The sequence below is a fragment of the Phocoena phocoena genome, chromosome 21, assembly GCF_963924675.1.
Source record: "Phocoena phocoena chromosome 21, mPhoPho1.1, whole genome shotgun sequence".
NCBI classification, from domain to species: domain Eukaryota; kingdom Metazoa; phylum Chordata; class Mammalia; order Artiodactyla; family Phocoenidae; genus Phocoena; species Phocoena phocoena.
In genome coordinates, this window is record NC_089239.1 from 6,068,562 (window position 1) to 6,084,744 (window position 16,183).

The 16,183-nt window shown below is 38.6% G+C and overlaps 2 protein-coding genes across 2 annotated transcripts in view; both read right to left on the reverse strand.

Moving 5' to 3' along the window:
* The window catches only part of LOC136141918 (disintegrin and metalloproteinase domain-containing protein 32-like), a 136,023-nt gene extending 126,964 nt beyond the window's left edge, over positions 1-9,059 (reverse strand). The window contains exons 1-2 of the mRNA XM_065900074.1: positions 8,970-9,059; positions 7,542-7,632 (exon numbers count right to left, since the gene is read on the reverse strand). Of these exons, the coding sequence (XP_065756146.1) occupies positions 7,542-7,632; positions 8,970-9,059 (181 nt within the window). The remainder of the gene's footprint in view (positions 1-7,541; positions 7,633-8,969) is intronic.
* Positions 9,060-12,955: 3,896 nt separating this feature from the next.
* The window catches only part of ADAM9 (ADAM metallopeptidase domain 9), a 109,916-nt gene continuing 106,688 nt past the window's right edge, over positions 12,956-16,183 (reverse strand). Inside the window, exons 21-22 of the mRNA XM_065899822.1 lie at positions 15,117-15,184; positions 12,956-13,164 (exon numbers count right to left, since the gene is read on the reverse strand). Of these exons, the coding sequence (XP_065755894.1) occupies positions 13,071-13,164; positions 15,117-15,184 (162 nt within the window). The 3' untranslated portion in view covers positions 12,956-13,070. The remainder of the gene's footprint in view (positions 13,165-15,116; positions 15,185-16,183) is intronic.

The following is a 16,183-nucleotide window of genomic DNA, read 5'->3' on the forward strand; positions in this document are numbered from 1 at the left end:
AATATGATTTATGATTAAAGGTGGCTAACTCACTACATGTTTACCTCTTCTCTCAGTGAAAACCCTCTAAAAGTAGACAAAGGAAAGGTGCTACCATCAGCTAAGAGGTCTCAAACAATTTTCTGGAAGATAAGCTAACGATGGGAGTGTGATCATTGTTGAGAGATTCTAGAAAAACTAAAACAGAAATCAGATGTGATAGATACAGTAGAAAGTATTCTTTCCCATTGGTATACTTCTTAGGAACTAACTCCAGACTTAGCCATGTAACTTACTTTGGTCAATTAGACAATAGCAAATGTAACAGAAGCAAACATGAAAAGTGCTTGTGCACTGTGGCTTGCCCTCTCACTGCCTTGGAATCCTGAAACCACATGTAAACAAGCCTGAGCTGGCCTGCAGGAGGGTGAGAGACTATGTGAAAGGGAGCCAAGGCACCCTAGCTGAACACAGTCCAACAGACAGACCAGTGCGTGAGACCATCTGGATCATCCAGCTGCCAACCAACTCAGGAGCTGATGACAGATCCAGGAAAGAGCACCGATGCGCCACAGACTACCTAAGCCAGTCCAAACCAGAACAACAGCCCCACCAGCCCATAGAATCACGTGCTAGAACAGAGGCTGGTGAAGATGAAGTTCAGTCTTAAATAGGGCTCACTGAGAAGATGGCATCTGGGCACAGAACTGAAGAAGGTGAGGAGGGGAACAAATGAATATCTCTGGCAGACCATCCCAGGAAGAAAAAGGATCAAGCGCAAAGGTCTCTGGGAGGAACTGCCTGGCATGTCTGAAAAGCAGCAAGGGAGCTACTGTGGTTAGAGTAGCATGAGCAGTGAGGAAGAAAGTAAAGGGTGAGGCCAGAGAGGAGACAAGATGCTGAGATCCTGTAGGGCATTACAGGTCAGAGTTAGCACTTTAATTTTTATTCTTGGTGAGATAAGAAACCATTGAAAGATTTTGAGCAGAGGGCGGACATGAGCTGACTGAGATTTTAACAAGAAAACTTTATGTTGAGAATAGGCTGAAGGATGGTATGTTAGTTATCTATTGCTGCATAACAAATTATCCCAAAATTTAGTAGCTTAAAATAGGGAACATTTATTAATCACTAGTGTCCTTAGGTCAGGTATCTGGGCACAGCTTAACCGAATGTCTCTGGCTCAGTGACTCTCACAAAGCTACAGTCAAAGTGTAGGCCAGGGCTGCAACCATTTCAAGGCTTGACTAGCATAGGATCCACTTCAAGGCTCATGCACTTAGCTGTTGGCAGGCATTGGGTCTTTCCAGGCTGTTAATGAGAAAGCTCAGTTCCATGCCACACAGGCCTCTCCATAAGGCTACTCACAACTTGCTTCCCTCAGAACAAGGGCTCAGAAAAAGAGAGACTGAAAGCGGGCACCCAGGACAAAAGACAGTTTTTCTGTATCCTAATCTCACAAGAGACATCCCATGATCCTGACCACATTTTATTCACTAAAAACAAACCATAAAACACAGTTCACTCCGCCTGCCAATGCAGGGGACACGGGTTTGTGCCCCGGTCCGGGAAGATCCCACATGCCGCGGAGCGGCTAGGGCCGTGAGCCATGGCCTCTGAGCCTGCGTGTCCGGAGCCTGTGCTCTGCAACGGGAGAGGCCACAACAGTGAGACGCTCGTGTACCGCAAAAAAAAAAAACAAAACCAAAAACACACAGCTCACATTTAAGAGGAGGGGATTACACAAGAGCGTGATTACCAGAATGTGGGAAACATTGGTAGCCATCTCACAGGCTGCCTAAGGGAGTGCAAGAGAAGAAATATAAATTTGGAGTTATCAGTATCAACATGGTACTAAAAGCCACAGACTAAATAAAATCGAGCAGGGAAGGAGCCAATTCAATGAGCAGATCTTTTGTATGCTGATTCAAACAATGTGTGGACATTATTTTCTAGGTGATTACAAACTGTAAGGCAACTTATTACACTCATGAAACAATTGAAAATTTGAACACAGACTGAATATTGGGTGATAGAAGAAATCGTTAATTTCTAAGCCATGATCACGATACTGTGGTTATATTTTCTGGCCATTTAGCAATATATATTGAAATGCTTAGACACGAAATGATATAATGTCTATAATTTGCTCCAAATAATATGAGAATAGAGGAAGTGGTAGGGAACGTAAAAAAGAAACAGAATTAACCACGAGTTTATAACTGTTGAACCTGAGTTCTTTATTCTTCTATTTTTGCATTTATTTGAAATCCTCATAATTAAAAAAAAAAAGTTAACGTGGAGGCCAAATAGCAATGGAGTAACATTCTCAAAGTGCTATTGGAAAAATAACTGTCAGTCTGAAATTGGATATCAAACTAAATTGTCATTCAACAGTGAGGGAGACATAAAGACATTTTCAAGTAAACAGACGATTTACCACTCAAACTCTTGATGAAAAAGATACTAAGAAGGAAAGAGTAGGGTGCTAGAAAGAAGGTAAGCAAATAAAGCTATAAACTTGTGGATAAATCTAAGCAAGCACTGACTGAGTAAACAAGGAACAATAAAGATGATGACTCATTTGGGAGTAAATACTAAATAACAGTATAAATACTAAATAACAATAACATGTAAGATGATAAAGGCAGTGTCTGACAACTTTCTAAGGTCACTGTCGTTTTTAAAAGAAGACATACTGCTTAATTGTAGACTCTGTAAGTCAATTATACATGTTACATTAAAATCAGAAAAACACATAAGACAGGAAATAAGATTTTTAATGATATCAAATAAAAACCATAGTAAATAGAAAGCATAAAATATCATAAAAGACTTAAATACAAATATACTCTCCTTGAAAGTAGCATGGCTTTTCCAGTTTACTTCCTGGAAGTAAAGGGCTCAAGAGTTGTGTTAATTCTCAAATAGTCAAAAGCTTGTATAATCTAGTTTGAAGTTCCTTTGGCAGTACACTACCATCAAAAACGTAGAAGTTTCTCATCTAGTTGTCTTCAGTAACTTTGTCATGCAATTAAAACACATATAAAACTTTTTAAAGTCATAATTTTCAAATCTGCTTTATTTCTTTGCCCTTTATTTTCTGGATACTAGACCCTTTTCAGACAAATCATTTACAAATATTTTCTCTCATCCTGTAATTTCTTTGCCTAACTCCTATTTCTCCTTCCCTCCTCTCTCACCTCTCTCTCTCTCAACTTAGTGATGGCAACCATAAGTCAGCCTAGAAAAATATAATGTAAGGCCACACCCTTGATTGCAGTGCTAACCTGAGTAATTTTCTCTGAGAGTTTTTACTGACGTTTTGTTGCTCAAACCTTTTAAAATTCCATTTCTTACTATTTGAAATCTGGAACTGGTCACCCTTTAAAGTCCTGAAAGGCCCCAAATTTCTGGATTTATTCCCTATTAATTCGATTTGCAAACTGGTCGACTGTTTCCTGAGATTATCTCTTTCTCTTAACACTTTGACAAAATTGAGTAATGAAACCAACCTCCACTGCTAACAATCTGTTATCTAATTTCTACAGAATGTAGTCTGTCCTACAGTTTTTACCAAATGTTCTGTCACTTCTTATCATTGATTTCCATTTTTTCCAGGTGGTTTCCATTTCCTGTCACCTGCTACCCATCAATACCCAGCAGCAAAGTCAAAGGCATATATTTTAAGTTTATCATGGCAGCACACCACTTCAAAGCTCCAATTTCTATATTAGTCAACTTAGGCCAAAAATTAAAGACAAAGAGAAACTCTTAAAAAGCAGCAAGAGATTTTTTTTCTTAAATTCCATATATATGTGTTAGTATACAGTATTTGTCTTTCTCTTTCTGACTTACTTCACTCTGTATGACAGACTCTAGGTCTATCCACCTCATTACAAATAGCTCAATTTCGTTTCTTTTTATGGCTGAGTAATATTCCATTGTATATATATGCCACATCTTCTTTATCCATTCATCCGATGATGGGCACTTAGGTTGTTTCCATCTCTGGGCTATTGTAAATAGAGCTGCGATGAACATTTTGGTACATGACTCTTTTTGAATTTTGGTTTTCTCAGGGTATATGCCCAGTAGTGGGATTGCTGGGTCATATGGTAGTTCTATTTGTAGTTTTTTAAGGAACCTCCATACTGTTCTCCATAGTGGCTGAACCAATTCACATTCCCACCAGCAGTGCAAGTGTTCCCTTTTCTCCACACCCTCTCCAGCATTTATTGTTTTTAGATTTCTTGATGATGGCCATTCTGACTGGTGTGAGATGATATCTCATTGTAGTTTTGATTAAGAAAAAATGTAATGAAGAACCTAGGGGTAAGACAGGAATAAAGACACAGACCTACTGGAGAACAGACTTGAGGATATGGGGAGGGGGAAGGGTGAGCTGTGACAGGGCGAGAGAGTGGCATGGACATATATACACTAACAAATGTAAGGTAGATAGCTAGTGGGAAGCAGCCACATGGCACAGGGATATTGGCTCGGTGCTTTGTGACCGCCAGGAGGGGTGGGATAGGGAGGGTGGGAGGGCGGGAGACGCAAGAGGGAAGAGATATGGGAACATATGTATATGTATAACTGATTCACTTTGTTATAAAGCAGAAACTAACACACCATTGTAAAGCAATTATACCCCAATAAAGATGTTTAAAAAAATAAAATAAATAAAATAAAATAGAAATAAAAAAAAAAGCAGCAAGATAGGGGCTTCCCTGGTGACGCAGTGGTTAGGAGTCCACCTGTTGATGCAGGGGACGCGGGTTCGTGTGCCGGTCTGGGAGGATCCCACATGCCGCGGAGCAGCTAGGCCCATGGGCTGTGGCCGCTGGACCTGCGCATCCGGAGCCTGTGGTCCGCAATGGGAGAGGCCACAGCAGTGAGAGGTCTGCATACCGCAAAAAAAAAAAAAAAAAAAAGGCAGCAAGAGAAACACAATTTGTTATGTACAAAGGAACTCCCATAAGACTATCAGTGGATTTTTCAGCAGAAACCTTGCAGGCCAGAATGGAGTGGGACAGTATATTCAAAGTACTGAAAGAAAGAAAATTCCAACTAAGGATACCATACCCAGCAAAGCTGTCCTTCAGAATTGAAGGAGAGACAAAGAATTTCCTTAAAAAAGTTAGAGTCCATCACCACTAGAATGGCCTCACAAGAAATGTTAAAGAGAGTTCTTCGTACTGAAGCAAAAAGACACTAATTTTAAAAACTAAACATATCCTTACGATATGACCCAGCAATAGCACTCCTTGGTATTTACCCAAAGGAGTTGAAAACTTATGTCCACACAAAAACTTGCACACAGATATTTATGGTAGCTTTGTTCATACCTGTCAAAACTTGAAAGCAACCAAGATGTCTTTTAGTAGGTAAATGGATAAGTAAACTGGTATATACAGACAATGGAATATCACTCACTGCTAAAAAGAAATAAGCTATGCAGCCCTGGAAAGACATGGAAGAACCAAAAATGCATATTACTAAGTGAAAGAAGCCAATCTGAAAAAGGCAACATACTATAAGATTCCAACTATATGACATTCTGGAAAAGGCAAAACTATGGAGACAGCAAGAAGATCAGTGGTTGCCAGGACTTATGGGAAAGGGAGAGATGAACAGATGAAGCACAGAGGATTTTTAGGGCTGCAAAACTACTCTGGGGGATACATGTCATTATACATTTGTCAAATTCCACAGAATGTAAAACAGCAAGAGTGAATCCTAAGGTAAACTATAGATTTGGGGTGATAATGATGCACCAGTGTGGGATCATCAATTCTAACAAACACACCACTGTGGAGCAGGATGCCTATAGCAGAGATTGTACATGTGTGGGGACAGGGGTACGTGAGAAATCTCTGTACCTTTCTCTCAGTTTTGCTACGAACCTGAAACACTCTAAAAAATAAAGTTTATTCATTTTTAAAATGGTTGAAGATGGTAAATTTTATGGTTGTATATTTTACCACAATTTAAAATAATTTTAAAACAAAGGTATAAAGAAGATGTAGCACATATATACAATGGAATATTACTCAGCCATAAAAAGAAACAAAACTGAATTATTTGTAGTGAGGTGGATGGACCTAGCGTCTGTCATACAGAGTGAAGTAAGTCAGAAAGAGAAAAACAAATACCATATGCTAACACATATGTATGGAATCTAAAAATATATATATATATTGGTTCTGAAGAACCTAGAGGCAGGACAGGAATAAAGACACAGACGTAGAAAATGGAATTGAGGACACGGGCAGGGGGAAGGGTAAGCTGGGACGAAGTGAGAGAGTGGCGTGGACATATATACACTACCAAATGTAAAACAGGGAGATCAGCTCGGTGCTTTGTGACCACCTAGAGGGGTGGGATAGGGAGAGTGGGAGGGAAAATACAAGAGGGAGGAGCTATGGGGATAAATGTATATGTATAGCTGATTCACTTTGTTATAAAGCAGAAACTAACACACCTTTGTAAAGCAATTATACTCCAGTAAAGATGTTAAAAAAGAAAAAAACAAAGGTAATATATTAAAAAAAAACAGATGGGTAAAATATCCATTAAAGTTCAAAATAGACCAATGGATTTTAACATAACATATTAAGAAAAATTCATCGATGTGTTTAGATTCCACATTGCAACTAAACTTTACCATTTATCAAGTGTGTATTCGGTGCAGCATCCAAAGAGGAATACTGGTAATTACCTGAAAAGGCTCATAAACTACTCCCTTTTCCAACTACATAAGCTGGAATTTTTTCATTTACTTCAAACAAAACATTTGGCAACAGACTGAATGCAGAAGTAGATATGAGAATCCAGCTGTCATCTATTAAACCAAACCTTAAAGAGATTCACAAAATGTAAAACAATGCCATTCTAAATTCTTTGTTTTGGAAAATATAGTTTTTATTTTTTAAATGTGTTACTTACATTAACATATAATAGGTCTATTACTGTAATTGAGCAGGACCCTATGGGGCTTTCCCAGGACAGACCCCCACACACACCCAATGTCCTCTGCCTGCCTCTTGTCTGTAGAAAAACTTTAGTCAAAGAATAAATTCAATCAGAGAAGTGAAAAAAAATGCAGAACCAAAGGAAAGCAGTCAAACAAGACAAAATAATAATAGTTTAGCCATTAAACAAGGTCAAGGACCTTTAGTTCCTCTTCAAGAGCTATAGATAATATTCTGAGCCATGTCCTTTGAGCTGTTTCGCAGACACTGAAACCCTCACCAGGTGGGAGAAGTTAACTACGTGATGACCAGACTGCAGCCAAGAAATAAGCTGCTCCATCTTGCACAATTCCAAGAACTGGCCTCAAGGAAATGGGAACCAACCCTAGAACTGAAGATTAACTGAACTTAAAACAAGATGACACCGATCAGACCACCACATGACCAATTTCATGACTGTGGGAGCTGACTGTGCTGTTCTGCAAGTTGTAGCCCCCTCCCTCTGCCTATACATCCCTGAAACTCCCCTTTCAAAGCTCTTGCCCCCTGATCAACAACCAAGCTGGTGTTTGGACACGAGTCTACCTTCTCCCCAGCCTCCTGAATGAAGCAACCTTTCCTTTCCTACCAATACCTGTCTCTCGAGTACTGGCTTTCGAGCCGCGAGCAGCCAAACCTGAGTTAAGTAACATTACTGTTATTTTTTAACGAATTAATTAAAATTCTTAAATTTCTACATTAATTTCTAATATGACAAATACTGACGAATATAAGCAGAACATAAAAGCTCTCTGAGAACTTCAATAATTGTTACATTTTTGTTCATTTCTTTGCTGAAAGAAACATTCCGAAAAGTTTCAGAAACACTGTATTTAAATGTTGCAGGTGTTATGGTGAAGATGTGTCCCCCGCCCCCAGCTTTCCTATTGGAAGCCCTAACCCCCAATGTGATGGTATATAGCAATGGGATCTTTGGGAGGTAATCAGGGTTAGATGAGATCATGAGGATGGATCTCTCATGATGGGTTTCACGCCTTTGTAAGAAGAGACAAGTGAGTTTGCTCCTTCTCTCTGCTCACAAAGAAGAGGTCACGTGAGTACACAGCAAGAAGGGAACGGTCTACTAGCCAGGAAGAGAGACCTCACCAGATCCCCACTATGAGAGCACCCTGATTTCAGGCTTCCTGCCTCCAGAACTGTGAGAAAATAAATCTCTGTTGTTTAAGCCACCCGGTCTAGGGTATTTTGTGGGGGGAACGGGGGGGTGCCGTCCGAGTTCAGCAGTGTAGCATGTAACAGCAAAATGACTGGAAACAATCCAACAGTCCTTTAATAAGAGAACTGGCTGCTAAATTGTGGTGCCTCCAAGCCACAGAACACTATGCAGATGGGGGAGGAGAAGACAAGATATTCCATGTACTGACACAGAATGGGAAGACTCAGAACAGTGTATAAAAAGGGAAGGAAAATAAGAACATATCTTAAAATTTTACTTGCATCTAAATCCCCCCCAATATATTTTAAAATTTTGAGGACTCTCTGTAACTGTTCCCCGTATTGTCACAATGTCAGCAATAGAATATTTTTTTGGTATTGCAGGACAAGTTACTGAATGCAGGACAAATTATACTGGAACAGATGATACCTGAGGAGACACAGTTTTCTGGAGTTTGAGTAGAGTTCATGAAGTTTCTGGGGTGCTTCTGAGCGCAAGAAATTGTGAGGTAGTTTTGTGAGTGCCTAACAGACCTCCATAAACGGCTGCCCCAAACCCAGATTCAGAGAGTCAGAGCGTCAGAGATTTAGTCCTTAAGCTTATTAAAAGTATCTTCCTCTCTCGTGAGTCAGTTCTGTATCCCTACGGAGCGCCTAAAAACTGCCCGGTTTCCTGACTGGCAAAAGAAACCTAAAAGCAGGGAAGGACGCCGAGTTTTCAATCGAGTCGAGGCGCAGTTTGACCCAAGCAGGTACGCGTTTAAAGAAGGAAAAGAAAAATCTTCCTCCTCCCCCTACCGGAGTAACAAACAGGGCATCCTCGGGCTTACCGGGTCTCGACATTAGCAAGCCACGGAGCCCCGCTAGCAACATCATTAGGCGGAACATTTCGCGACTCCTCTCTTCCAGCGGAGACCTGAGCCCTACTGCCGTTGGCCGTTCGTGAGCGCCGTTCTCGCGAGGCTGCGGCACCTACCGGAGCGCCCGGTACTCAGCGCCCAGTCCACCAATCGCCTGTAGGGCACGCCTCCCTTTATAGTCGTGCGTCCGAGTCCGCAGGAAGCTCTTTTCCCAGCAGGCCGCTCTACCCGATGGCCAGTTGTCTGGAGGTCCCCGACCACCCTGGCCCTCTCCGTCGCGGTCATCATCCCCCACAAACTTTTTGCTTCGTGTGGATGGACCTAAAAGAACTAACATTTATTGTGCGCTGTTTTGTATCAGATACTACTTGCTGAATTTAAAACTATGCGCATACGCACACACGCGCGCGCGCACACACACACACACGAATTATACATTCATATTTCCTAAAGCTGAGGCTTTTTAATTAAAACAACAACAAAAATCCAGATATATTTTAAAACGATTCCAAGAAAGGGAAAAGTGAGTAGATTTTGGTATCTTCGGAAAGTACCTGCTATGGTTTTTTTCCATACCTACTGCCCAAATACACTTTGTAACCAGGCTGTGTCTACTTTTTCCTCCAATCAAAAAATTCATGTGATGGCCTGCTCTTGTTCAGTAACTTCTCAGTACAATAAATATTCATTCATTCATGTAATGAATGAAATGGACAAGATTTTTGCCCATAATTACAGTACATATGTTCCAGTAGAAAATTCTCTGTTCTGCAAGTCGTAGCCCCCTCCCTCAACATAGTATTCAAAAATTTCTAAATTCGGAGCCCAGGCTTTGCTTTTCTTTTCTTCTATCCCCAGTGCTATGACTACTTATGACTTCCTGTCTTTACTGAATGAAAATTGCCTTATTACCTTGGACTGCAATGCCTCCTCCCTCCCAGACTCACCCCCCAGTCTCTACGTATATGCACTATCCTTCAATTCTTTTCAAATCCCCAAGAATGAGTTAATCTCTCACACCAATTAACAGAACGGCAGATACACAAACTAAAAGGTCCTGTGGTAACACAGAAAAGTTCGTTTGGGGAATCACCACATCTAAACTCAGTTGAGATCTAATTTTATGGATGCATAGGATTTCGACAGGGTAATCTAAGTCTGCAAAAGAATATCATGAGCATAAACACGGCAACAAAAATACAACTGGCCTCTCGGTATCCACGGGGAGATTGATTCCAGGACCCACTGTGGATACCAAAATCCCCAGATGCTCAAGTCCCGATGTTGGCCCTCCGATTTCTGTACCTGCAGATTCAACCAACCATGGATACTGAACTATTTACCACTTGCGGTTGGTTGAAGCCACGGATGTGAACCTGCAGATATGGAGTGCCACTGTATTTTTATTGGAAAACAAAAAAGCTTGTAAGTGGATCTGTGCAGTTCAAACCCACGTGGTTCAAGGGTCAACTGTATACACATAGCTTGCATCTCAACAGGAACAACAAATGCTAGACTAACACTTCTTTTAGGGGGTAGTTGAGCCAAAAGCTGGTTTCATCTTGCTTCACAGCATTAGAACCGTTACAGTAAATGCTTAGACTTGTTAATTAGTGGTAAGTACTTTGAATAGATTTCCAGTTATTTCACTTCTTTGTTATTTCCTTCTCCGCAACCTTTCCTGTTTAAATCTTTTAAAAAGCAGACTTTATGTCATTCTTACTTGTGTATATGGCTCTCTCTATAATGGGAGGCATGTCTCATCCAGAACTTATATATCACAGGACCTAATGACGTACTGTGGTACCTGCCAAGATGGTAGAGTTTCAGTAAACATTTATAGAATTTAATAAAATCTGATCTGTGCTTAGAAAACCTAGATCATGTTTTACTAGATGGTTAGAGACCCAGGCAGCTGCCTGATAGAAAGGGAAAATGCGATACCTTGAACAAGGTAATAAGCTTGTGAACACAGTCACACAGCAACACCAAAGTTACATACAATTTATCCTTGATTATTAAAACATCTTTAGCAGATGGCAAAGAATACCTTTAATATTTTCAAATTTTTAAGTGGCATCTATGACCAAGAAATTTTACAATTTTTAATAACAATCCAAGATAAATCAAGGACAAACCTAAGTGAAAAGAATATAAAATATGTAAAAATATATATAAAAGCAAAAGAAGTTCAGACTGATCAACAGTCTTCTAGAAAAACTTTCTAAATATTCAAAGATCCAAGGAATTATCTAATTCTGAAAAAAGTTTTAAGTTGCATAGTTAATATATTACCAACTGTGAAATTTCAGTGATATGAATGACAATTGCAAAGCTGTGCAAAAACTGTGGGACCATCTCAGTGACAAACACAAACATTTTTGGTCATATATTAATTCATTCAGAGATTTAAACTGAAATGAAGAATCTTTATTTGGGACTGTTTACAATTTTTAATATGTACCTGATTGTTAAAATAATGTACCATCTTCAGAAGACAGATGTGTGTCTTCTTCAAAACCAATCTGTTTTTCTTTTTAACAGAAAGCCACTGTTCACAATTTGGCAGAAGTCTGGAAAATTAGTATAATGTTTTAATTAATAAGGTTATAAATAGCTGAGTATTTAAGAAATTACTGGGCAACACAAATCAGAATTTCAAGTATTTTATTTACGGTAAATCTTATGTTTGTATATGTATGTATACACAAACCAAAAATTTTTTAAAAACTAAAGAAATTCAGTTAATAAACTTATTAATAAACTTTATTATGAAAAATTACCAAAACAATTTAGGTGCTTAAATTTTTATCATTCATACCATTTCTTCCACAGTAAAAATTCATTTTTTTATCATAGCTGGGACAATAACTCACAGATACCACTAACTTTTTTGCACTTATCTAAGAAAACTTTTTCTTCCTTCCTTTCTCCAGCCTAATTTCTTTAAAAATATTAGTGTCAACAGAGACATTACCAAGCACACCTTAGTAAATGTAAACATTCTAAATTATATTAATAGCAATCTTTGAAGTTTCAGATTTTGGACTTAAAATTAAAGTGCTTATGAAATTCTCAAGTGGTTTTATGATAGCTCAATTGATTGAAGATATTATAATTGTTCCTGCTTTTTATTACAGCCAAGAATCAACAGCGTATCTGATTAGTTCTATTAAATACTTCGTACCTTAAAGTTTATAATTAATTTAAAACAATGCTATTGTAAAAGGATGCTATGCTTTAACATGATTCATAATAGAAATTCTATTATTAAATTAACTTTTCTAATATTCATTATCCATAGATAGATCCACAGAATCTATTATCCATAGAATCCATAGAATCATATATCCATAGAATGTTCATTAAAATGGAAGATAATAACTGTGTGTAAGTATACACATACACACTTTTAGTGTGTTTTTGCACTTTTAAATTTATATTATGGTATCTTAATTCTGTATTTTGTGCATTCTTCTGAAGACAGAGTATTCCTTTATTCATGTAGTGAATGAGATACACAAAATTCTAGTGTGTGATGATTATTAGTCTGTGCAAGGTTAAAAATATTAGATATTAATTGACAGCTAATTAGTTTTCACAGGTATTAGGCTATTACATGTTCAATCAGAAACTACATTAATGATAACTAAGGTCAAAATTCAGAATTACATTTAAGCACATAATGACAAAACTTAAACCAATACAGTTAATTTGAAAATCACTACAGTAACGTGTTCAAATAACATAATCCATGTCAGGTGCATTAACCTCACAGATGACCGAATAAAATGTATTCAGTAATGGAAATGAAAATATTATTCTAAATTCCCTGGCTTTACTGCATTTCTTCTGTTTCTCATTTCCCACTACTCAAGTTCTGTTTTTCTGTATTAATAAAGTTTGTTTGGTGGTATTTTGTTTTCATTCATAATTGCAGCAGGAAGAAAGGTTTTTCAAGAAAATATCAGGAAAAAAAAAAGTATTAGCTCAGTTCCCTGAAGATGTCTGCAAAATGAAAGGTTAAAAAAAAAAACAATCAAGTGAGGGAACTATATAACGGAGGTGGAGGAGCAGGACGAGCAGGAATTAAATTTCCCTGAGATGATACTTTCGGTTGTGGTGGAGGCGGCCTGTGAGGGGGAAGAAAGACAGTTAATCGTATGTTTCAACCGTATGAAATAATGCTACCTTCATTACAAGCCCAACATAACACCATTCTTGACATCACTGACAATTCTTAAGGGTACCTTATATTCTGAGATCACTACGAATCGGATATGTAATGGTTAAAAGTCTCCAATCAGAGTCTAAAATGGAGTAACTACCTTAAAGTCATGCTAGTGTATAATCAACAACGTACAAAGGTTCTGGTGTATATGTGTTTAAAAAGGACAGTACATGAGGGGCTTCCCTGGTGGCGCAGTGGTTGAGAGTCCGCCTGCCGATGCAGGGGACGCGGGTTCATGCCCCGGTCAGGGAATATCCCACATGCCATGGAGCGGCTGGGCCCGTGAGCCATGGCCGCTGAGCCTGTGCATCCGGAGCCTGTGCTCCGCAATGGGAGAGGCCACAACAGTGAGAGGCCCGCGTACCGCAAAAAAAAAAAAAAAAAAAAAGGACAGTACATGAAATAGAAAAGACAAATTGTAAAAGACAAGTGAAGATACTATGTGAATTAAGCACCTCTTGTACTGTTAGGATTTAAGGGGAGCAAATCACAACTAAGTATAAACCTTACATACATGCATAGAACTGAAATTCCAGCTCTCTCAAATATAATTTCCACTCCGAGAATTAAACCTGCTATGACTTCTATACCAGTCCTTCTCAGTTCTCATGCTTTAACCTGTGGATACTCTTCCCTAACTTCTTCATCCAATTCTAGTACACCTCTATTCCAATAACATACTAGAACTTTACATGGTGAATATGTGTCTCACTATTTATATAATCTGCTCCTGAGGTTCAGGTGGATTTCAGTACACTCTCACTGCATAATAAAGATTATACTTGAGGATACTACTCAGTGTGCAATTCAATTGTAATTTAAAGGACTTTTGCGGGGTGGGAGGGGTGAGATGTATTTTATGTGATGCAAAATGTTATAATAAATTTTCTCCTTTCTTGCTGATGTTACGCCCATCCACTGAGTCTTTTATTTTTCTTGTGTTCTTCAGTTCTAGAATTTCCATTTAATTCTTTTTTTAGGTTTTTAAGTCCAGCACATCTAGTTTTGTGCTGAAATTCTCAATCTTGACTATTAATTCGGTGATGTAATCATCATAGTTACTTTAAAGTCCACCTCTGATATTAATTGCATACCCTCTGAGTCTGCTTTTCTTGGTTTTAGTCACATTTTCTTTTCTTATATGTCTAGCTTTTTAAACTGGGGGCCAAACATTAAAAAAAAAAAAAAAACTGCAGGAAATAAGTTGAGGGTCTGATTCACCCTTATCCTGGGGTCCCAACACAAAGACTGGGATATTCGCCAGGGTACCACCTCCTTGACAGGGCTCCAGTCTTTGTCCCCTCATCCCTATGAGTTTGTTGAAAGCTCTCCTCAGCTTCCTATCCTCTCATGTTCAGAATAGGTAGATATTTACAGTCTAGGATGAAAAATGGTCCCAAAAGCTGAGATTATCTCTGGACTGCCTTCCTCTCCTGGACCATAGTCCCATAATCTCTCATTTCCTTGGTAGTTTTCTGATGCCTTGAAATACATATTTTCTTATATTGTCTAGCTTTTTTCTAGCTGTTCCTAATAAGAAGGCTGGTCCAGCCTATCTGATTTCCCATTGCTGGTTATTTTAAAGGTCGTTGCTTCTGAATCTTACAGACTCCAAAGGCTACAGCAGCTGTTGACTGTCTTGTTTGGGCTTCTTTAAAATTTCATTCTGACACTGCATTAATATGACAAAACTTACATAAAAGCTCTTAAAAGTTTTTCTGCAAACTGTGTTCTATCTAAACTGTTAGCAGCAAATACCTTGTCCTAAATTAAATTAAAAATACAAGAGAACTATTTAGACATTAACCCTGGGTTTTATTCTGGTCAAGTAATCTAAGCAAATTCACTTCAGACCTTGATGGGAACTGCTGAGGCTGCTTGGCTGCATAAGTTGGTACTGGAAATCTGTTTGCATATATAGGCTAAAAAGGAAAAAAAAGTTATTACCACAGTGCACTCATAAATATATTTTCTATAAAGTTTATTTTCCATATAAAAGTAATCAATCTATTTAAAAATCAATTAATAGATGACTATTAATGTTGACATTTTAAAATACTTCGCTTATTCAACATGTCTTTGCTACTGAGTGTAGAATATTTAATTCTTTTAAGATTGTATATATTTTTTAATAGATCTTTATTGGAGTATAATTGCTTCACAATACCGTGTTAGTTTCTGTTGTACAACAAAGCGAATCAGCCATATGCATACATGTGTCCCCACATCCCCTCCCTCTTGCGTGTCCCTCCCACCCTCCCCTCTAGGTCATCGCAAAGCACAGAGCTGATCTCCCTGTGCTATGCTGCTGCTTCCCACCAGCCAACTAGTTTACATTCGGTAGTGTATATATGTTGATGCTACTCTCACTTCGCCCCAGCTTCGCCCTCCCACACCATGTCATCAAGTCCATTCTCTATGTCTACCTCTTTATTCCTGCCCTGCAACTAGGTTCATCAGTACCTTTTTTTTTTTTTAGATTCCATATATATGCGTTAGCATATGGTATTTGTTTTCTCTTTCTGACTTACATCACTCTGTGACAGACTATAGGTCCATCCACCTCACTACAAATAACTCAATTTCGTTTCTTTTTATGGCTGAGTAATATTCTGTTGTATATCATGTGCCACATCTGCTTTATCCATTCATCTGTTGATGGACATTTAGGTTGGTTCTGTGTCCTAGCTATTGTAAATAGTGCTGCAATGAATTGTGGTACATGACTCTTTTTGAATTTTCGTTTTCTCAGGTATATGCCCAGCAGTGGGATTGCTGGGTCATATGGTAGTTCTAGTTTTAGTTTTTTAAGGAACCTCCATACTGTTTTCCATAGTGGTTGTATCAATTTACATTCCCACTAACAGTGTAGGAGGGTTCCCTTTCCACCACACCTTTCCTTCTACTGACTTTGGGTTTTC